This window comes from Martes martes (assembly GCF_963455335.1).
Source record: "Martes martes genome assembly, chromosome: 1".
In the NCBI taxonomy this organism is placed as follows: domain Eukaryota; kingdom Metazoa; phylum Chordata; class Mammalia; order Carnivora; family Mustelidae; genus Martes; species Martes martes.
In genome coordinates, this window is record NC_137888.1 from 105,108,850 (window position 1) to 105,130,152 (window position 21,303).

The following is a 21,303-nucleotide window of genomic DNA, read 5'->3' on the forward strand; positions in this document are numbered from 1 at the left end:
AAATCTCTGTGTTTTAAAATTTTAGATACAAAGAGAATATTAGAGCTGGAAGGCAGGTCAGAAACCTTCTTTCCCACCAGTCATTTTACAGGTTGGAAAACTGAGGCCCAGAGAGGTGCCATGGGTTGCTCGACGCTACTCAGTGAGTTAGGGCTGGATCTCACATCTGCTCCTGCTGGCGCACGCCAGGTGCACTGCGCCCGAGGGGTAGGCAGGCTTCTGCCATGAAGCCGGTTCCCCAAAGGCCCCGTTGTTTGCATATACATGGATAAATAAGATGCCTTCCCTTTTAGGCAGAAGGCCTCTGTGTTAGGCTGCAGGAGAGCTTGGCCGGTAAAGAACACAGGTCCCATAAACAGGTCTAGAGAAACTTCAGGACATACCTCTAGCGAAAAAGATTTGACTGCAGCCATAAGTTTATTGAGAGTGTGCTGGATATGTGTGTTCTAGGTGAAGACGCCAGCTGTTTTTCTGCGAAGTCTGTGGAGCAATATTATGGCTGGAACATTGGGAAAAGGAGAGCTGCCGAGGTAATCCCAGTTGCTCTGCAGGCTTCCCAGAGCCTGGGGAGACGGTAACCAGAAAATACGTGCATTCTGGCTGCTTCCATAAACCTCGTCTGACAGAAGAGTGATAAAATTTACAGTGCATTTTGTTAAATATTTAATGGTAGAATTTTTTCCTCCATTTAAAATCTCAGTCTTCAAACACTTGTAGCTGCTAGCCTTTGATAGGTCTACTTGTTTCTGCGTTGATAAAAATTTCTAAACATCTTTTATGATTTTCTTTCACTATATGAAAATGAAACCAAGTATTTGTTGAGTACTTACAATGTGGCTGCTACTGTGCCCAGTGTGGTGGGGCTCTAGGAGAAAGTGGTACAGCCTAAGGCATATGCTTAGGAAGCTGTGAGAAGGTTAGTGTGATGGGTTTGGAGAAGTTCAGTGGGGAGAAGCTGGAGACCAAAGGTGGAGACCAGGTGGAAAACCTTTTAGGCCACACCTAGGAGTTTCAGTGTTATTTCATGAACATCAGGTAGAAGTTCCTTTGCTTCTTTTTAAAACTTTTTAAAAACACAATCAAATTAAAAAAAAAAAAAACAATTCTAACAAGTTAAGTTAGCATGATCATTTACAGTTGGGTGATTTATTTGAACACACTGTGAAGTTTGAAATTGATTATGATTTTAAAAAAAATTCTGTTTTTAAGTGGCAAAGAGCAATGACCATGCGAAAAGTCCTACAAGAAATCCTGGAGAAGAATCCAAGATTTCACCACCTGACTCCCCTTAAAACCAAGCACATCGCTCACTGGTGTCGCTGCCACGGCTACACCCCACCTGATCCCGAGACCTTGAGGAGCGATGGCGACTCTATTGAGGACGTGCTGACCCAGATTGACAGCGAGCCAGGTATGCCTTCAGTGGGGCTCCCTGGGCCTGTCAGTATCCTGAGAGGTGGTTTCATGGAACAGGTGCTCATCTCTTCTGCTTCCAAGGTTCTTGGGCTGGGCCGCTTCAGCCCTGGAGGACTTGAGGAACTGGGGCCTTGGCTCACCTGTAGCTGTGTGTTCTGTCTCCCTCTGGTCCCAGTACAGCCCCTACAGAACTATTTGTGCCTGAGTGTCCCCAGCATTGGGCCTCAGCCAGGAATATTCCAGCCTGTGGCATACGACAGACACATACTGTTTGTTCCAGGGTCCCCCTCCTTAGCATCATTTCTTCTTTGAAGACTTTGCTAATCCCCCTCCTTTCCTCCAGATGGAACTGACTTCTCCTTCCTTTGTGACCTTTTGACCCCTCATAGACAGGTCTACCCAATCTCCTCGAAGATGTAGGCGCTGTCTTATGTGTTACTTTATCTCCAGACCTCGCTAGGACATACCCAGTGCTGGAGACACAGATGGAAACCACTAATTAGTACTGCAGATGAGATGAATTGTTTTATGGTAAACAAACAAACAGTTGTGCTCTGTGGGGTTGGGAGCAGGGCATAAAGGATACGTGGGGAGAATATTTTTGAGTTTCACCTTAAAGAATAAGAAGGGTTGTTTTCTTCTCCCAACCCTACTTTTCTAGAAAAGCAGGAGCTCTACCTCCCAGTTTGAGAGAGCCTGGAGCACAGGGAGTGTATGTGTGAAGAAGGGGGGGTTCTTAAGACTTAGCACAAGTTCCATTTCCTCCATGAAGCTTTCCTGAGAGCCCTAATACAGGATGACCTCTCCTTTCTCTGAAATCCAGCAACACTAATTCCAGAACCTTACTGGTTTGTCAGAAATAAGTATCTAAGTTCTTCGGAGGACAGAAAGCATGTTGGTCATCTCCGTGCTTCACTGGCAGCATATGGGAAGCACAGCACGTCACACACACCAGGCGTTCTGTTACCGTGACTGGTGAATTTGTAAGGGCCAGTCAGTGAAACAGAAGAAGCCAGGAGCTGGATGCCCCACCACCAGCCTGCCTGGGTATCCTAAGCCCATCTTGTACCTGGTGTGGACCTCACTTCCTCATCCGTAAGGTGAAAGGATGCGCTGGAAGGTTCTGAGGTCCCCTCCAGCTTTGTACTCTCTGTTAGACGTTGTGTACATCAACGTCTTAAGGACGACACTCAGTGTGTACTATGTGTTAACGTACTAGCCTCTGAGCAGTGAGAGGGGCTCAGCTGGGTGATATTTATTTTCCTCGCTGTGCACTTTAAGATTTTCCAGACTTAAACAATATGAAAATGGGTTAGTCATTAGTATCTGGGGCTTCAGGGCATGGCCTAGATTTGGTGGTGTGAGTCCAAATTACATACTCTTTTGTCTTAGATCGCAGTCGCATCACGTATATAGGTAACACGAGTCACCTGTCTCTGCTTGTCTGTCTCATAAATTCCTAGTTCTCACGGTTACAGATCCACAGCATTCAAGAACTGGAAAGAAGGTCAGCTCCCTTGATACTGACCCTTCTTCTCTGGGTCTCGGACTGTTGGTCTTACGGAGATGGTAGGTCCTTCCCTGTGGCCATCACAGCTGTCCTAAGACTGACCCCCTCTCATTTAGAGTGCCCGTCGTCATTCTCTTCTGCCGACAACCTCTGCCGGAAACTGGAGGACCTGCAGCAGTTTCAGAAAAGAGAGCCAGAGAATGAAGAGGAGGTGGACATCCTCAGCCTCCCGGAGCCATTGAAGATCAGCATCAAAAAAGAACAGGAAGAAAAGCAGGAAGAAATGAAGTTCTACCTACCACCAACACTGGGGTCGGAATTTATCAGTGACATCACCCAGAAGGTAGGGATTGTGGCCTCTGCTGTTTCTTGGTCACGAGCCAGACCTTCAGTCTTGTACGTGGACGCCAGACTTGCCTGGTGAAGTAAAGGTGTGAATTTCTTCTGCCTGGTGAACTTGGGGTGTGCTCTCTGGGCATCCCCCCCACATCAGGGCAAGAAGACGAACTCCACGTGAAGAGGTTGCTTGCTGGACATGGAATTGAAGCAGAGGCAGCTAGGGATAGATAGTTTCTTCTTTTCTTTTTTTTTTTTTTTAAGATTTTATTCATTTATTTGACAGAGATCACTAGTAGGCAGAGAGGCAGGCAGAGAGAGGAAAGGAAGCAGGCTCCCCGCTGAGCAGAGAGCCCGATGTGGGATCCCAGGACCCTGGGATTAGAACCTGAGCCGAAGGCAGAGGCTTTAACCCACTGAGCCACCCAGGTGCCCCGGGATAGATAGTTTTTTACTTTTGTCTTTGGTATTTGCCTCCGTGGAAGCACCGCTCCTTACTTGAGAGGCCGAGCCTTCCTTGACATTTTTCTAGCTCCCAGGGCCCCTGCCTGTGGTATGGGTGTGCGCACACGCTACCCTGTGGCGCAGGAGAGAATCCCCTCTTGGCCTCTAGCAGAGCTCAGCAGTGCGGCAGCCTCTGCCCACCTGTACCCGGTACAGCTGCTTGGGACCCCGAGTGGAGGCGGTGTTTGTTTCATTTAGACAAGAAAATGCAAGATGGGGCGAGCACAGGTGCCAGCTGTGTCTTCATCACCTTTTGCAAACAGCGCCTGAAGTCTGATTCTAGGCTTCCCAGTGGGTTGATTCCACTATCAGGATTCCTGGCAAATCCTGGCCATGTTCTTCATTTGGGGGTGAAAGCAGGACTCTAATAGTATGTTTAACAACCACTCAGAAGCAGAGAGGACCGTGTATTCTCCCAGGTGTTACATTTTGTGTTACTCCCACCGAGTTTTGTCCAGAGTGCTCGTAGAGTTACTCTTTCAGCCGGCCAGCTCTTTGGATATCTGAGAAGTGTGCTTGTTTGGAGAGAGGTGGTTTTCAGTGTGGAGATAGGAACAAACTGCTTTTCCACTTTTCCAGATCGGGATCACCCTGCAGCCCGTGGCGCTTCACAAGAACGTGTACGCATCGGTGGTGGAAGACATGATTTTAAAGGTGGGTGCCGGCTGCAGCAGGCCCGTGAGCAGCTGCCGCCCGGGGCTGGGGCACCGAGGTGCCAGTGGGCAGGATAGCCTGGGTCCCGGGCTGTTCTGAGTAAGGGATGGGACAGAAATGGAACAGATCATAAGTTTTAGGATTTTTCATCTTAATTGGGCTTCATGTTTTCTGATTTTTTTTTTAAGATTTTATTTATTTATTTGACAGACAGAGATCACAAGTAGGCAGAGAGGCAGGCAGAGAGAGAAAGAGAGAGGAGGAAGCAGGCTCCCCGCTGAGCAGAGAGCCCGATGCGGGGCTTGATCCCAGGACCCTGAGACCATGACCTGAGCCGAAGGCAGAGGCTTAACCCACTGAGCCACCCAGGTGCCCCCATGTTTTCTGATTTTTATTTTTACTTTTTTATTTTTTTATTATTATTATTTTTATAGATTTTATTTATTTATTTGACAGAGATCACAGGTAGGCAGAGAGGCAGGCAGAGAGAGGGAGGAAGCAGGCTCCCCGCTGAGCAGAGAGCCTGATGCGGGGCTCGATCCCAGGACACTGGGATCATGACCTGAGCTGAAGGCAGAGGCTTTAACCCACTGAGCCACCCAGGCGCCCCTGTTTTCTGATTTTTAAAAGAACTAAATAATGGGTCTTCTGAGTGTGAAAGCATCTACGAGTTTCTGTGCTGATGTCACTCGAATGATACTTTTTAGTGCCTTCTGAAGCAATCTGAGATGAGTGCTCTCGCTGCTTTAGGACGTGACAGAAGCAAAGCCTTGGGTTTTCTCCACATGTCACAACAACAGAGAAACAGCCACAATTGTCCCAACCCTGGGCAAGAGGATGACAAACTAGCTTCCTTACCCACCCTGAGGTAGCCCTGCAGCTACTTTTCTGGTCAGACCCCTCTCCCAGTAGGGATAACTCGCCAATAACCCTCACCGGTTTTCCTTTTTTTTTTTAAGATAGAAATAACCCAGATTTCTTTTTTAAGCTTTTATGTATTTAAGGGAGAGCACAAGCAGGCTGGGGGAGGGGCAGAGGGACAAGCAACTTTGTGCTGAGCAGGGAGCCGAAGAGCGGCTTGAGCCTAGGTTCCTGGGCTTATGACCTGAGCCGAAGGCAGATGCCCAGCCGACTGAGCCATCTTGGTGCCCCCCTCAACCCGTTTTTCCTTAAAAAGTGTCTGATTAATGAACGTTTCCCTGCCGTTCATAATTTCTCAGAATCTTAGGCTTTATTTTTGTAACCTAGTATTTGTGGTCTATTATTTAGACCTTTAGTTTTTCCTTAAGGAGTTTTGATCCTTAGATACATTTGTTTGCAAAGTTTTGTATATGGGATGAGGTCAGATGTGTCCTTCCTCACCAGCAGGCACATGGCCATTTTCGAGAGTAATCCTGTCTTCTGTCATAGGCCACGGAGCAGCTGGTGAACGACATCCTGAGACAGGCTTTGGCGGTTGGATACCGGACAGCCTCTCACAACAGGTACCGAGATCTCTTTCGTCAGTAGTACTAGGGTTACAGATACTTCCTGACAGTTTAGTTGCCCGTGAAGAGGTTTTCTACCTCATCCAGTTGGAGATGGAGGTGTCAGTGTTTGGGACGCTCTCAGAACCAGACAGACTCAGGGGTCTTCTTGGTCATTTCAAGACTCTTGTGATTGTAAAAGCTCAGCTTTACCCAGAGGTCTGTATCTAGTCACTCCTAGTCACTCCTTCAGACACGCTGTTCATTAGGACTCTGTTCCACTCCTGGGTGGAACAAATGCCAGTTCTTTGTAAAGAAAAGATAATATTGACTGTGATGTGTTAGATGCGGGGGTCAGACATCATTTACGCTACCTGATTTGTTTTTCATGGGAGAATTCTACCCCCTTTTTAAAAGTCAGAAAACCAGGCTCTGAATGTTCCCTTTCCCTGGCTTTCCCAGCACTTACGTGGTGGTCCTCATTGGCCCTAAAGCTCACCCGCTCACCACTGCTTTGCTGCCCACTTATTATCACTGGTCGGGACACGGAGTTTTGCCTTTTTCCTAGGACCCAGAGCATGGCAGACAGCCCTTTTGTTGTTCCACATCCTGGCATTCCTTTCCAGGGAAACAAGTATTTTATCCCAGTACCCTTCAAGCCTGTCCTAAATTTGTAAAACTGTATCAAAAGCATCTGAGGACATAAAGAGGCCTACATCAGAGGACTATTAGGTCAGACTTCACAGGATTAGAATACATCGGGCAGTGCAGAAGACCTCTTTAAGAAGGAAGGAAGGAGAAACAGGAGTTCTGGGAATGTTCCTTGTCTTGTGTAAAGCCCAGGAGTGTGGGCTGAGTGCTTTCTGTGGCTCTGCTCGCCTCCGTCATCCCAGCTGTGGAGCTAGGGTGGCTGGGATGCTCTTGATAAGAAATTTATCCCCCTGGCCTGGCTCGGCTCCGTATCCCATGCCCCCTACAGACAGAACTGTGGTCCCACAGTTCTGCAGCCCTTTGACTCAGCCCAATCGGCTCAGACAGAACGACGAAAACATCGTTGTTTTGCTGTCCACTTTACTTCCTTCCTCTTTTCTCAATCCTCAGAGGCTTTTTTCTTCATTGTTCAACCAATGCCTGGGACTGAGAAGTCTGATTTGAGCCCAGATCGGGCTGGCTGTGAAAAGGGCAGGCCAGTCTTTACTAAAACTAAAGAAATTAATGGGAAAGGAGAGTGAGCAAGAACATGTACCTGGCCTCCCCCGTGCCAGGAAGCCCTAAATCATGCCTCAGTTCTGAACCCCTTCTGGGAGGGTGGGGTGGGGGGGTGGAGGCCCTTTTGATAAATTGATTAAATACTTCAGAAAATTGCACCTAATATGCTTTGTTTTTGGACAGGATTCCCAAAGAAATTACAGTGAGTAATATTCACCAGGCCATTTGCAACATTCCTTTTCTGGACTTTCTCACAAATAAACACATGGGGATATTGAATGAAGACCAGTGAATGGAATGAAGATGCCCTTAGAAAAGCAGGATTTGCAGATGTATCCGAAGCTTCGAACTGCGACGACTCTTCTCTTTGGGGAAGGAGGTGATTGTCTCTGTGCCTCGAAATATTATGGCTACCAAACCATTGCCTCCAACCTAAATCACTGTAACACCGGAGTATTCGGTCCCAGATCAGATCCCTTTAGGACAGAAGTTTCTGAGTCTAGAATGAAGCTGTGAGGGGATGTGTGCTCTGTCAGCTTGCATTTGCTCGCTCTCTGGAAAAGCTTTGGGACAGAGTCTCCGAGCTGGGCGAGGCCACGTGCAGCAGGTCCTTCTCTGGGTGTCAAGGGGCACTTTGGGCCATGCTGGTGGTCCACCTGTTCTGGGGCTACAGGCAGCTCCCAGTTACCCTAGTAACCTCTGGAGCCAAGCGGGGCTTCTGCCCTCACCCGGTGGCTGTGGCATGGGGGACCCCATCAGCCTTAGGGGGCAATAACGCCTTGCAGAAGTCAGCAGAGCCTGGGAGCCCACACGCTGTGCAGAAGTGTTTCCATGGAGCACAGGGACATTACTGCAGCCAAGGTCAGCAACGTCAAGGGGTAGGCAGATCCCAGCAAATGTCCGGGAAAGGTCTGACGGTAACCAAGCAGCTCTCCATAGGTCAGTAATGAAGAACACCCGCAAATCCCAGGCACCTGGCTGACCTGGACCAGCTTTGTGTGTGTCAAGCAGAGCTGGTTCCACAGCATTCACGGGGTATGCGGGTCACCCCGTGGTGAGGGACCAGTGGGGAGCAGCCCCTGGGCCAGGCCTGCTGGGATGGTGAGTCCTGTCAGTGGACTTAGTGCCCTGTTCTTTTCCACTCGGCTTTTCCAAAGAAAAGCGTTTCAAGGAAACACTGTGAGTGCCTTAGAGAAATGACTGCCGAAGCCATGAGACAGGAATGTCAGTGCTCAGAAGCAGTGAGAATAGATTGTGCCCAGATGCAGAGCCCTCTTGGCAGGAGAAGTGAACGGGAGGAGGAGGGTCCACAGGGCCTGCGTGATACTCAGTTCCATTACAGATACTTTGTCCTGACATAGTTTGTGTCGAAGGAAAGGAGAGAATTTATTCTGTGAGGAATCTGCTCAAAGGAAATTTGAAGTTTGTGAATCAAACTTACCCAGTCAACATAACTGAAGTTTCCATGAATTGTGTAGATGTTTGTGTCAGGAACAGAAGGCAGGGAGGTGACCAAGAGATCTGCCCTTCTCTATTCAGCATCTGAGGATTGCAGATGCACAAGGAAACCTGTTCAGTAAGGCATCAGGCATGCCCGGGCTCAGTAAAAATTTCAGTGCATAAAGGCTCAGATACTCTATACATTAACTACTGCAAGCGAGGCCAGTGGACAGGTGCATAAATTTATTCAGCAGCGGACTGTGACAGTTCTACAGGATGGAGGATTTGATCCCAATGAGAACAGATCGATTTATTACAGGTATGAAAGCCTAAAGTAATTATCTTTTTGCAAAAGAAATATTAAATCATTTAACAGTTCCCATATGTGTTAATGTTTCAGATGTATTTATATCATAACATGTAACATAATTGTGTAACAAAATCTACAATAAATCTTTTAGTATTTGTGTTGGGTTTTTCTGAGTTCGAAGCACTACACTTTGGTAGGTGGTTCTTCCATGAGGTCCGAAGGAGCTGGGATTGGGCAGAGGTTATAGGTATTTGTGTTTACATTAATCCTGCCACTTCTTTCCAAGAATTTGCAGCTATACAAGATAAAGGATTACAGTTACATAAAAGTCTGAAAAAAAAATTTAGAAGATGCACACTGACCCAGAAATAGGGATTTTTGACAGCTTGGGGCAAAGGAAAACTACCTAATGGACCTCGGTGCCTCCTCAAAGCCAAGGAAGGAGGGAAACCGTTCCTGTTGTCTAAGGAAGAAGCACACTGCTCTGTCTGGAAAGCTGAAACTGGTGTTTGCTGAGGTCTGGAAGAAGTTACTCCGGGGACACAGCCCTGCTGTGACCATCTGCTAGCAGAATGGCTAAAAAAAATAAAAAACCTAAAATGTAGAAACATTTCAGAAATGACCACTTTTTACATCCACCCTTAACAAGACTAAGGGCTTTGAAAGCTTTGGTTCTTCAAAGGCAGGAAGTTCTGCAGGGCAGAGGCGTTGGGATTCCAGATCCATAGCTTTCCTGGGACCAGACTTCACCTCAGCCTTTAGGGAATCGAAGTGTCTAGAGGAAGGAGAATAGGGGTGTTGCTTAGGCTCCTTTCCTGAATGTTGATCTCAGCCACGGTTTTGACTGGAGCCCCAGGACAGAGATTCATGTCCCAGGCAGTTCCTCAGCTGGAGACTCCCTCTTACTGACAGAAGCCTGTGTGAACAGCGCTGGCAGACCTGACCCCACTAAAGGGGACGTTCCCCAGTCTGCCCAGGTGGGCTGTAGGGTCAAGGTTTTTCAAAAGCTGCTTTTTAGGAGTTTGGCTGAAAATCCTGGTGTTAGTACAGGTATGAAAGTATTCTCATTCGTACTGGGTTTTTCTGAGTTTTGAAGCACCATGGAGCACAGAGGCGGGACCTTGGTCTCAGCGGCTGTGGGGGAGGACTTCAGGGGCACCACTCTGCTTGGGTGTCACGGTGCATCCTCAGGGCAAGTTCTGGCAGCTGCTGGCAGTGCTAACACTGGTTATGGAATCACTGATCCTGAACGCTTGCTTCTGGCTGAAATTAGCTGACAGATTGAACTTTTTAAAAACATTACTCTTTACAGAATTCATACAAAATGCTTATTATATAGAAACTTTAGCAAATATAGTAAGGTGTAAAAAACTTAGTTACCCTTAATTCCCCTTCCCAAAGATAACCACCATTAGTATTCGCTGCATTTTCCTCTGTTTTATATATGTGTATGACGTATGTGGTCAGTACCACACACCCGAGACTACTGTCTCAGTTGCTTTGGAAAGCCTAATGGGATGTTAGGCCTTACTAAGACCTAGAGTGGGTGGAAGTTCCTTCTTCAGAACCCGAGTCTTCTAATAATGAAGCCTAGTAAAAAGGATTATCGAGTTGGGGGTTTGGTGAAAAGCTGTCTGTTCTGGTGCATTCCAAAAATGTTCCTGGGCATGCAGTCTGCCTTCAGAGGCAGGCCACGTGAGGCAGGGGTGCCCTTGCTGCTGTGGTGCCAAGGCTGCCAAGAAAGGCAGGTCTGTGGGATTCGGCTGAGGTACAGCCTTTCGGTCTGGTCTGCAGGCTCTCAGGGAGAGAAGGGGGACACAAGCAGGGTCTAGGGAGGACTCTGTCAGTGGCTTCAGATGGGCCAAACCTGCAAGGGAGAATAGAGCCAGCTCCCTGAGAAGGAGGGGGGCCTGGGCAGGAAACGACAATTGTCATGTCTGCACAATTGTCATGTTTGTGCTTTGCTGGCCATTCACTGTAATAATAAGCACGCTGCCCGTAAACAGAAACTCCTACTAGCAAGGTAGGGGTGTTCTCCTTACTCTGCAGATAAGGAAATGGAAGCTGAAGCTGCTCACAGTGAGTAGAGAAGTCAGGAGTTAGCCCAAGACTAGCTTCAAAGAGGGTCTTTTCACCCTAGCCTCGGGGCTGCGGAGGGTGGTGCACATGAAAGAGGGGAGGTTGGTGTGTCCTGTGAATACCGCGTAAGACACCACTGTGGATGGCAGTCCAAAGGGAGAGACCTTGGGATTTGTCAGCCTTCAAGGGGCAACCAGTAATAGCCACGATCCGCCAAAGTCCAAGAGGATGATAAAGACGTATGAGAAGGCGCTCCAGGTTTATAATTAAAGAAATAAGCTAACAAGAAATTGTAACAGTACATTTTTGCATTTTAGTAAAATCTGAGATTGTACGGTTAATCTGTTCATTTCCCACAGAATGCATAGCAGCAGGCAGTCTCTTTTCTCTTAGAAACGTCTAACATGCAAACCAATGAAGTCGAAATAATAGAACCCTTTGTGTAAGCATATGGTTTTGGTTCTGCCTTTAAAATGATTCAGAGCATTTCCTTTGCTGCACTAAGAGGAAGGCTGTGCCAGCCAGAGCCAGCCCTCCCTCTGAGGGACCAGCCCGACTCCAAGTCCTCCGAGGGTTTCGGGGCTGGGAAACGGGAGGTCCGAGCCTGTGGCTGCGGCTTAACTAAATGCTCACCAGACGCAGCATGTGGGGGCTGGAGAGGGAGGAAGAGCCACAGGGAAATCCTGGAGTTTCCTTACCAAGAACTGTCCTTAGCCTGTGCCTCTAATCTCCAAGGGGGACAGAAATGCCTTCGAATGTTTGACCGCCGGCTGTGCAAACTGGGCCAGGCTCGCTCTGCATGGCCACGTGGGCTGGGACTTACCGGCAAAGGAGGCAGCTTTCCAAAGCCGACAGCTGCCTCCTCACAGTGAGCTCCCCCAACTGTAAGTGAGAGAGCAGGGTGGGAGTCATCTAGGTGTAGATAACATGTTAAAGTCTTTCAGAGAATGAGGCTAATGCCACTTCGTCCCAAAAAATGCTCCCAGTTCTTTGCCAGTATGTATAGTGTTCCCTTTTAGTCGTCAACTGTAAGGGAAAAAACTGGAATTAGTAATAAAATGTGGGGCTCAGAAACCTACAAGGTCAAGGACATTCATTCAGCACTTCAAGCACTCCTCATAAGAAGCCTTTTGTTAAAACATAAGGGTCATCTGGGCCCTAAATTACGTCTTTGAAATTGAAACCCTGTGATTCTCTGTTCCTTTGGGAAATGACATCCTAGTTACTCAGCATCATGGTGAGTCGCATGCAGGTAATAACCCAAGATCTCTTCAACCTGAATATGTGGCCATTTGTAGGCATCTCCAAGGACAATCCCCTTGGGTTACCATAGGTCACAAAGTTCTCATGCAGCCTGGGAAAACAACTAAGTGGACTGGTTCTTTGAAGCACCTGTTATGTCTGTGTTCCTCAGCCCGCACAGACCAATTCTGTTTACAACAGAATTGATCCTTAAGCTCTTCAGACTTAAAAACTGAAGGGAGGCCAAAAGAGGCAATTAAAAGATCTGAAGCCTTCTGTACACTTCTAAAGGAAAAAGAGGATGATTGAGGCCCAAAGCTGAGCTGGGTGCTACCGTGTCCATCCATGCCAGGCCCACAGCCCGGTGGCAGCCGGGGAGGAGTGGTGCCCACAGTAAGGAATAGGGTCCTTCCCCTCACACAGCAGAGGGGCCATCCCAGGATCTCACCCAGTCCCTGAGTGGCCGAGGACAGCCCCATCTTGGCGCCAGTGTGGCCAGTCACACATTGAGGATCCGGGGAGCTGAAGCCTGAAAGATGGCTGATGGGTTAGGGGTGAACTTCTTCTTCCCCTCAGGGGCCTGAAAAATGAAATGTGGCCCCATATCAGTGTGCCTTTCCCTCCACTTTCCTTCCCCACCACCTTCCATCCCAGCTCCAGGAAGAAAATTTCTGCCTCTTGTCATCCCAAGAGTTGAGACTGCTGACCTAAAGGGTCTGTGTGGGAAACATGCACGGGGCAGGTCACTGCATTAGGTCAAGTATGGCACCTGGACCTTTTGTTCTGCTCCCTGAAGCCTCCTTTGGGTGGAATCAGGAAGCTGAACAGTCCCAACCTCCCTTCCATCTTCTAACACAAATGCCAAGGACATGGAAGGCTCATTGTTACTGCTCAGCGGTCAAGGGTAAGATTGGGATTTAGGAGGGAAAGGGACACGCTGCTCGGCAGGAAGTCGCTCTAGGGAGATGCTCCCCCTTGGCCAGCAACAAAGGACCATTGTGGCTCTCTGCTAAAGGATGACTCAGTGCTCAGACACTACTGTCCTTGGCCCTAATGCCATTTTGCATCATCAAAATCCGACTCCTAGTCCCTAACCTGGAAAGGGGGCCTCTGTTCCCACACCCTCTGCAGCCGGGAGCCCAGCCCTTTTCCCTGCTGCACCCATTTCAGGCTGACCTGGAAGCCACCCCCGGGGCTGCTGTCCCATCCGGAGCTGTGGGTTGTGATGACTGTGGCGGGTCTTGCCTTTGTGGATCTTGGCGGCTTCACTCCGGTCCAGGCCTGGAACTCCTGTCTGGAATAGAGGACGCGGTTACCACCTGGCTCAGGATCAGTCAGCCCTCCCGACTCTTCAAGGGCCACTGCCATTGTCCTGTGCTGCTTGGAATGTCCTGGCCAATCTCCACTGCTAAATTGGATCCAGATGTGAGCACCTGGGATGTGCTGGGCATCGGAAACCAAGTCCCAGCCCTTCCTTCAGTGCCCCCTCTTTAGTCTCCAGGCAACTCTAAGGGGCCTGAGACACCCAGAACCAGTGCAGGTCAGTCCCTCCAGCCCAGGCCACTGGTGGCCCTTACATCCACAGGAGGGAGCTGGCCCAGACAGTGCCCGGCACAGCAAAGGTCTTCTGTACCTGGTTACAACAGAAGGAAAAATAAGTTCAGTATTAGGTTTACTTCTTAATAACTGGTCTTATTAACTCCTACAAAACAGACCAGATTATAGTGACTATCTGGAACAACCACAAGCTGGTCTGGCTTCTGCAGGACACCAGGCACACAGGCGCTCCTGCCTGGATGCAGAAGGGGAGGACCTGGGGGTGGCTGACTCCATAGATAGAAGTGACAAGGCTGGCACAAACCAGCTTCATGTTCTCGGAGTACATTTTTTTTTAGTTCACGTATTTATTTTTTTAGAGGGGGAGGGGGCAGAGGGAGAGAGAATGTAAAGCAGACTCCCAGCTAAACTCCCTGCTGGGCAGGGCTCAATCTCATGACCCCCAGATCATGACCTGAACTGAAATCAAGAGTCGGACACTTAACTGAGTCACCCAGCCGCCCCTCAGAGTACATTTTTTGACAAAGATTTAATTCCTCGGTTCCTTTGCACTAAGACCTATTTTAAATTCTCTCAACTCCTGTGCTAGACAGTGAGCTCGGAAGGCAGAGACCTGCTGTGTCCATAGGAGCACCTGGCCAAGACAGTGTTCTGTAGAAAAGTGTCCAGCTGGCCAGGGGCAGCACCCACATGTGGGCTGGATCCATTCTTATCTCCTCCCACCCACAGCCCTGGCTAGGTTTCAGGCCCAGAAGTCAACAATGCTGCCTTTTGTCCTTGGCAGCAGCACAGCTGGGCACCACTAGGCCGGCCGCTGGGGTAGGGAGCAGCTGTGTCTGTCCGTGGTCAGCGCTCAGGGGTGCCAGGAGGCGAGCTGGGCCCGGGCCCTATCAGATCACTTTTGCTTCTGAAGCTGCAAGGTTCCAAAGACCAGCTGCCCGAGCCATCTGCCATTCTGTTTCTCCTGGGGAAGCAGGTCCCCCTGGACGCGCCCTTCTGTCCCCAAACTGAGCTGAGCCTTGGGCCTGGCAGCTGAAGCCTGTCACCCCAGGGTGGCTGCAGGGGTCCCAGCACAGAAATGGATCAGAGACAGGAGCTAGAGCAATGCCCCCTGGCTGCTCCTGGGCGGGGCTGGTGCCAGAGACCAGTGAGGGAAGACCTCAGTGGGGATGGAGATGGAACCTCAGACCTAGAAGCAGCAGGACCCGTTGATGGCCAGGGAGAAGAGAACAGATTTATGGCTCTGGTGAAGAGGATAATAAAAACACAAGACAAGCCACATACGCCAGGTGCCTCCCCTGACCAAGCATCTACCTGGTCTGGGCCTCAGCTGGACCCTGAAGGCTACAGTCCCACTAAAAGCCAGGGGCCACCAGTGGCAATGCCGAGTGCCCTCAGTTCTCAAGGCTTCAAATGCCTTTTCTCTGAGCCTCAGCTTCCTCATGAAAAGGGCTACTGATCTCCGTGCAGGAGGCTATAATGAACCTTGGTGCCGGGCACTTCAGTGGTCCGCCCTGTGCTCCACCCAGGAAAGAAAGAGGTAGAGGACTGAGGAAGGAGGTCTTCCAGAGTGAGTGGAACTAGATCCTGGGCCAAAGGCGCTGAATGGCACCTAGGGAATCCCAGAGGGGAGAGACCAGGGCTGGCTGCAAGAGCAAGATCCGCAGCGCCCCTCTGGCCAAACCAGTGAGGCCGGTCAGTTTTCTCAAGAGGAGCAGGGGCTGGCGAGTGACCACGAGGACTCCGGTACCCTCGGGTTCTCTGATCTGTTCATTTTCTTTGTGAATTTCTTCAAACAGTTCACTCAGATTACGTGGGTCTTACAGGGAGTCAGAATGGTTTCCCACATCAAGTCCTAGAGCTAGAAGGTGAGGGGTTCCAGAGGTCAGCTGGCATGCTGTTGGGGGAGCCAAGTTCAGCGGTGGTCCTGGATCTAGGCCCGATTTGCAGGTATGGGGACCCCAGGAGTCAAGCTCTGGCTATGTTTTACAGAAGAGGAAAGCGTCAGAGAGGCCACGTGACCCACCAAGTTATAACCCCAGAAAACAAGAGCTCCGGTGAGTCCCAACTCCGTGCAGTAGCTTTCCACCACTGCAGGACCCAGCTCAAGAAACGAAGGGATGCAGAGACGGCAGCATCTCAGGGGTGAGACCTTAGGGAGATAATCTATGGGAAGTCCTGAGCCTGGTTTCTGGTGCTTGGTAAGCAGAGAGTAACAACTTGTACCTTTAGTATCACTGGAGCTGGGAGGACCCAGCAAGATGTTCAAACCCACCATCTGCTCAACACAAGTGAGGGGCCACTTCTTTTTTTTTTTTTAAGTTGTTTTTTTTTTTTTTAATTATTTATTTGACAGAGAGAGAGAGAGATCACAAATGGGCAGAGAGAGAGGGGGAAGCAGGCTCCCCGCCAAGCAGAGAGCCCGATGCGGGGCTCAATCCCAGGACCCCGAGATCATGACCCGAGCCGAAGGCAGCGGCTTAATCCACTGAGCCACCCAGATGCCCAGAGGGGCCACTTCTAAAAGCCCTGCCTTCGCTGGAACATTATCAGTGAGGAGGAACTCAGCAACCTGGAGGCCACTCACTCCATCATCAGTCTATTGGAATTATTAGAAAGCTCTTCCCTCCCTGAGCTGAAGCTGGCTCCCCGCAGGCTCTGCTCCTTCTCCTGCTTCTGGCCTGGAACATCAGTCATCTGAAGGTGCTACACACCCAGGCCCTCGGGCCTCTCACCATTCAGGCCCCTCCAGCTGGCTCACTGCAAGCACACAGCAGTCTGAACCCTCTGCAGCCTGGCAAGGGCCCGAGCTGGGCTCAGTGTTGGCCCTGCCCGGACGTTCCCCTGTGCATTTCAATCAGGGTGAGTGGGCGTGGGTGAGGTCAGGACCCATCCCACAACTACCTTCCCCATTAGGTTCCTGAAAAACTGCATGCCCATGAAGGAAACCCTGGGGAGATGGAACCTTCTACACGTCTTAAATAATTACTCTGTGGAAATCCCACCTTAATACAGTTGATTTTTTAAATAATAAAACCGAAGGGGAAAGTTCATACCTTTTTGCTCCTTTAATTCCACAGGTCGGAATTTCTAAAGAAACTGAAAGGAGCAAAGATGTTTAGCTATAAGGATGCTCATCACAATTTTTTTCTCTTAAAAAATGTGTTTTTTTAAAAGTAACACATGTACATGTTAAAAAAAAATAAAAAAACAAACAAACAGTTCTTGAAAGGATGAGAAGTCAGTCAGTGCTCTTCCGCCCCGGCAGCATCCCTTCCTCCCCGGCCCTCCCACCTCTCCCCAAAGGTTCCTGTGTTTCCACACATCCACCCAGAGATAACCTATTTGAGCAGATACGCGTATATCATACCCCTTTTAAAAACACAAACAGCAGACACACTGTTCTGCATTTTGGTTTTTTGACATACACCCATCCAAGATCTTCCAGACCTTCTGCTATCACGACATCCTAGGCTTCCCAGTAGCCCATCCTATGGTGGAGTCATAATTAGCCAGCTGCATCAGGAGCACAGGGGACTGTTTCCATCTTCTGCAGTACAGTGTTGTAACATACCTTAGATTCCTTAGTTCCCACCCCACATTCAAGGATACTTGCAAGGAAAACTGGAAATGAAGTACTGGATAAAAGCAGTGTTTTTAATGGTCTCAAATTAGAAACAATCTAAATATTCAATGATGACAGATTAATAATTGGAATATATATCAATATATGGACAAATGTAAATCCTTTGGATAAAACACTGCATGTGTACTAAAATTCCTGTTGTAAAAAAAAAATCTAGTAACATGAAGAAATCCAAAATTGATGGGAAAATGTGTACAGTATCTAAACATAGAAGAATTACAAATGGGTATGAACTCAAATCTTAAGGATTAGAAAGAACTACCAGTTTGGGTGGGGTTAAAGGAATTTGTTGTAATTTCCAGGTTTTCTACTACAAGTTTTGTAATAAGACAAATAAGAATGCCCTGAGTTGTCCAGGGGCAGAGCTAAGGTGGGGGCAGGGTTGGCCCATAGATCTCAGTCACTCAGCGAGATTCCCTAGGGGGCCACCTACTGGGAGCCCTGTTTGGTCCTCACCAGCAATGCATCCACAGAGGGCACCGGGCAGAGGGAGCTCAGACAGCTTGACCCGCACATACCCTGCCTATGGCGAGACCCACCTGGTGGAAGTTAAAGCAGATTTTAACTCGGTTGACCGCAGGGCTTTCTGATAGGGCTGAGGTGTGAGCAAGGTAGTGAACTCCCTATCAGCAGAGGTGCTCGCTCATTCACTGGCGTGGAGGGGTGCGGGCCGTTAGGGAGCAGCGAAGGCGATACCTCGAAGTGCACTGGGACCTGGGACTGAAGGGGATGACCTCCGAGGTCGCCTACAGCAAGTGGTGTGGGATGGGGGCTCCAGGTGCCTCCTCCCTCCCCACCAAGGTGGTCCTCATGGTTCACAGCCTTCACTTCCTCCTACCATGGGGTCCGGACTCGATGCACTCCCCTGCCTGAAGCCCCATACCTGTACGACGTGGTCACCACAGCCGAGTCCGTGTCGCCGATGGGGAGCACGTAGACACCCCGGCCAGGGGCCGTGGGGGGCTTGTTCCTGCGGCCGCCCACACCTGACCCACGCCCCTGCGGAGCATCCCTGGGCCCCGCGGGGGCCGTCCACACGCCGAAGTCCCGCTGGTACTGAGTGAGCGGCACGTCCCGGCCGGGGTCCCGGGTGCCTGCAGGAGACGGGCCCCTGCGGGAAGCGGCGCTGCCTGCACCGGGCTCCTCGCTCTCGAGGTCCGAGTAGCTGTGCAGGGTGAGCGGCACTGCCACGTCGGAGCGGTCCAGCTGGTTCCAGCGCCGCGCCAGGCAGCATAAGCGGCTGATGCAGGGCCACGCCATGCCGCCCTGGTGCCCGCCGCTCGGCTCCCCGCGCTCCGGGCGCACCGCCCCCGCCCAGCGTCCCCGCCCCCGCGGCCCTCCCCGCGCCGCCGCAGCACCGCCCCCTGGCCTGGGGGAGGCCGGCCGTGGAGGGAGGAGGGCCCGGTGGGGCCTGGGTGCGCTCCGCCAAGGAGCACGGACCGGTGGGCGCAGAGGCGGGGAGGTGGGGATGGGGAGGCGGGGAGGTGGGGATGGGGAGGCGGGGAGGTGGGGATGGGGAGGCGGGGAGGTGGGGATGGGGAGGCGGGGAGGTGGGGATGGGGAGGCGGGGGGTGGGTACCCCCAAACGCCTGCAGGCATTCACTAGTGTCCAGCTGGAAGGTTTCATCTTTTAATCCAAAGTTCCTTTAATACTATTTTCTAAATCGGACCTGTTTCGCCAAGAGCGAGAGCCCGGTGGCAACAACGCGGTCGCCCATGGTCCTGGGCCGGGATGGGCGCAGTCCGCCGCTGTCGGGCTGTTGGGGCTCGCAGAGCAGCCAGGGCTGCCGCATTTGTGCTAGGCTGCTCCGCGGGGACTCGTGGGAGGGTGCACAGAGCAGAGGTGCCGCGATGCGAGGATCACAGGGCAGACGGGGCGGGGTCATGCTTCCAGAGGACACGTGCTTGAATCAGCCAGTGAGTCACTATTTGCCTTTACGACGCTAAATTTGTAACAGCCAATCCAGTTTTCATTGAGAACTGGCATTAGCCCTCAACTGACCTTTCCCTGAGTTCTAAAATCCCTCATTTTAAAGCATGGCAACAGAAGACTTGGCGTTATAAAGCTGCCGTCTCTGGCCATTGTCCTGTAAACATTCCCTTCCCTCCTGTGCATGCACTCTTTTTTTATTGCAACGTTTGGGTAATCCTCCAGGCTAGAGGTCAGTCTGTTTAATGCACGACAGGGCATCAGAAACATCTCCCTGGCCACACTCAAAAGACTTCCTGAGTATCTGACACATGCCCTCAATGTGTACTGCAGACCATTGACTAATCACACGACTGAAACAGCATTAATTAGCCAGAGCTCCATCTCCAGCACATACTTGGACGGTCTCCAGTCTGCATCTTAGAGCAAAAAACTGCAGTGGAGCCCTGACCAGTCAGGACACAGATTCCTCCCCCAAACCACCCCCTCTCAGCTTCCAGTCATAGTAAAGTGACAGACAGCTGCGGTGGCCAGGCCATGGCCCAGGAGGCAGCAGGAGAGGAGCACACTGGGAAGTCACTGGAAAGTTACACACCTGCTCTCCCTGGGCTGGACAAGCTTTCTGTGACCTCCGTACTCCAGGGCCCTGGGATAGCCACTTGGGACACTGGAGAATACAATACTCCATCCTGCAGGAAAAAAGAAAAAAAAAAGTGATAGCTCTTCCTTTTATTTCTTCATCATTCATTAAGCAACAAAGAGCACTTACTATGTGCCTGGAATAATGCTGGGGGACCCCAGAGGTTCAGTGTAGTAAGCGACAAGAGAACTGGATTAAGCAAGTGGGGGAGGGCCCCGCCACCTGTAATGAGGGAGGGTAGTTGGTTCAGGGTGGAAATGCAGGGTAGGGGATTGGGAGGTTCAGCCAAAGGCATCAGAGGCTGGATCAGAGAGCCTCGGGAGCCACAAGTTTTTCATGGAAGACAATAGGGAATGACTGAAGTGTTTTCAGCACTCTGTGGCCATATGAAGACACACAAGGAAATTTTAGAGACCAGCTGGAGAATAGTCTGAACAGTCCAGGTTAGAGATAAGGGACTGAACTAAGGCACAGGCACTGGAAATGGAAGGGGCACTGGATTCTAGACATGGGAGGGGAAGAAATCTAGAATGGCTCCCAAGTTTCTGGCTTCCAATTGGTGAGATCACTCCTTAAGCCAGGAGTGATACTTGAGACGTCTATGCAGTGGGATCCCAGCACCTGAAACCATACCTGGTATACAGTAGATGCATGTACTAAGGACGGAAACAGTCCACAGGCCCAGAGCTCAGAAGACATCCTCATGAAGATAACTGAAGCCAGGGAAGGTAGAGTGAGACGAGACAGCTGCTTTCCTGGGGGCACCACACTTAACAGGCCAGTTCAGGAGGCACAGCCCAAGAGGCACATGAACCAGGCAGAACACGGCCTTTGGGTGCTCAGGTGTCAGCAGAGAAGCCACAGTGAGAGAACACCCTAGTAGGCAAAGAGTAGGGACAACTGCCAAAGCTCTCGACTGTAAGGCTCATGCTTCCAGGGCTGGGCTCTGACCCTTCACAAGGCCTCTCTCACAGACAGAATGGCATTTGCCTGTTGAAAGGCACCAGCACTGAGGGATGTTCTGGACAGAGAAGTGATTTAGGGACTTGACCTTCTAAATGCTCCCTCCCTAACCATCACACAGCAGGAAAACATGTCTTCACAGTCCGTGTCCCTAGTCTGCCCACAGCAAGACATAAATTTCATTTTGGACTCTGTACGAAATGTCCATGTGATCTCAGCCTCCTATCCCATCTCTGGGAAATGCTTCTTGCCTCGTCTGTGTCTCACCGGGTTGTTAGTGTAGTATGTTCATAATGTCAAAGCACAGCAGTGTGATCCCAAGCAGTTCCCACACACAACTACCCTGGTTCCTTACTGGCAAAATGAGGGCTAGGTCAAAAGAAACACACACACACTCTCTC

General features: G+C 50.3%; 2 protein-coding genes across 2 annotated transcripts in view; one reads left to right on the forward strand and one right to left on the reverse strand.

Annotated features, from left to right (window-relative positions):
* Positions 1-9,003, forward strand: part of YEATS2 (YEATS domain containing 2) — a 115,172-nt gene extending 106,169 nt beyond the window's left edge. The window contains exons 26-31 of the mRNA XM_080797750.1: positions 451-530; positions 1,210-1,411; positions 3,043-3,269; positions 4,346-4,420; positions 5,831-5,904; positions 7,279-9,003. Of these exons, the coding sequence (XP_080653876.1) occupies positions 451-530; positions 1,210-1,411; positions 3,043-3,269; positions 4,346-4,420; positions 5,831-5,904; positions 7,279-7,387 (767 nt within the window). The 3' untranslated portion in view covers positions 7,388-9,003. The remainder of the gene's footprint in view (positions 1-450; positions 531-1,209; positions 1,412-3,042; positions 3,270-4,345; positions 4,421-5,830; positions 5,905-7,278) is intronic.
* Positions 9,004-11,218: 2,215 nt separating this feature from the next.
* MAP6D1 (MAP6 domain containing 1) lies at positions 11,219-18,629 on the reverse strand (the record flags this gene model as incomplete). Its single annotated transcript, XM_080797813.1, has 4 exons — positions 11,219-11,950; positions 12,615-12,746; positions 13,343-13,460; positions 18,253-18,629. 3 exons carry the CDS (start codon positions 18,627-18,629, stop codon positions 12,666-12,668), a joined length of 576 nt encoding a protein of 191 aa, XP_080653939.1. The 3' UTR covers positions 11,219-11,950; positions 12,615-12,665.
* Positions 18,630-21,303: the final 2,674 nt, after the last annotated feature.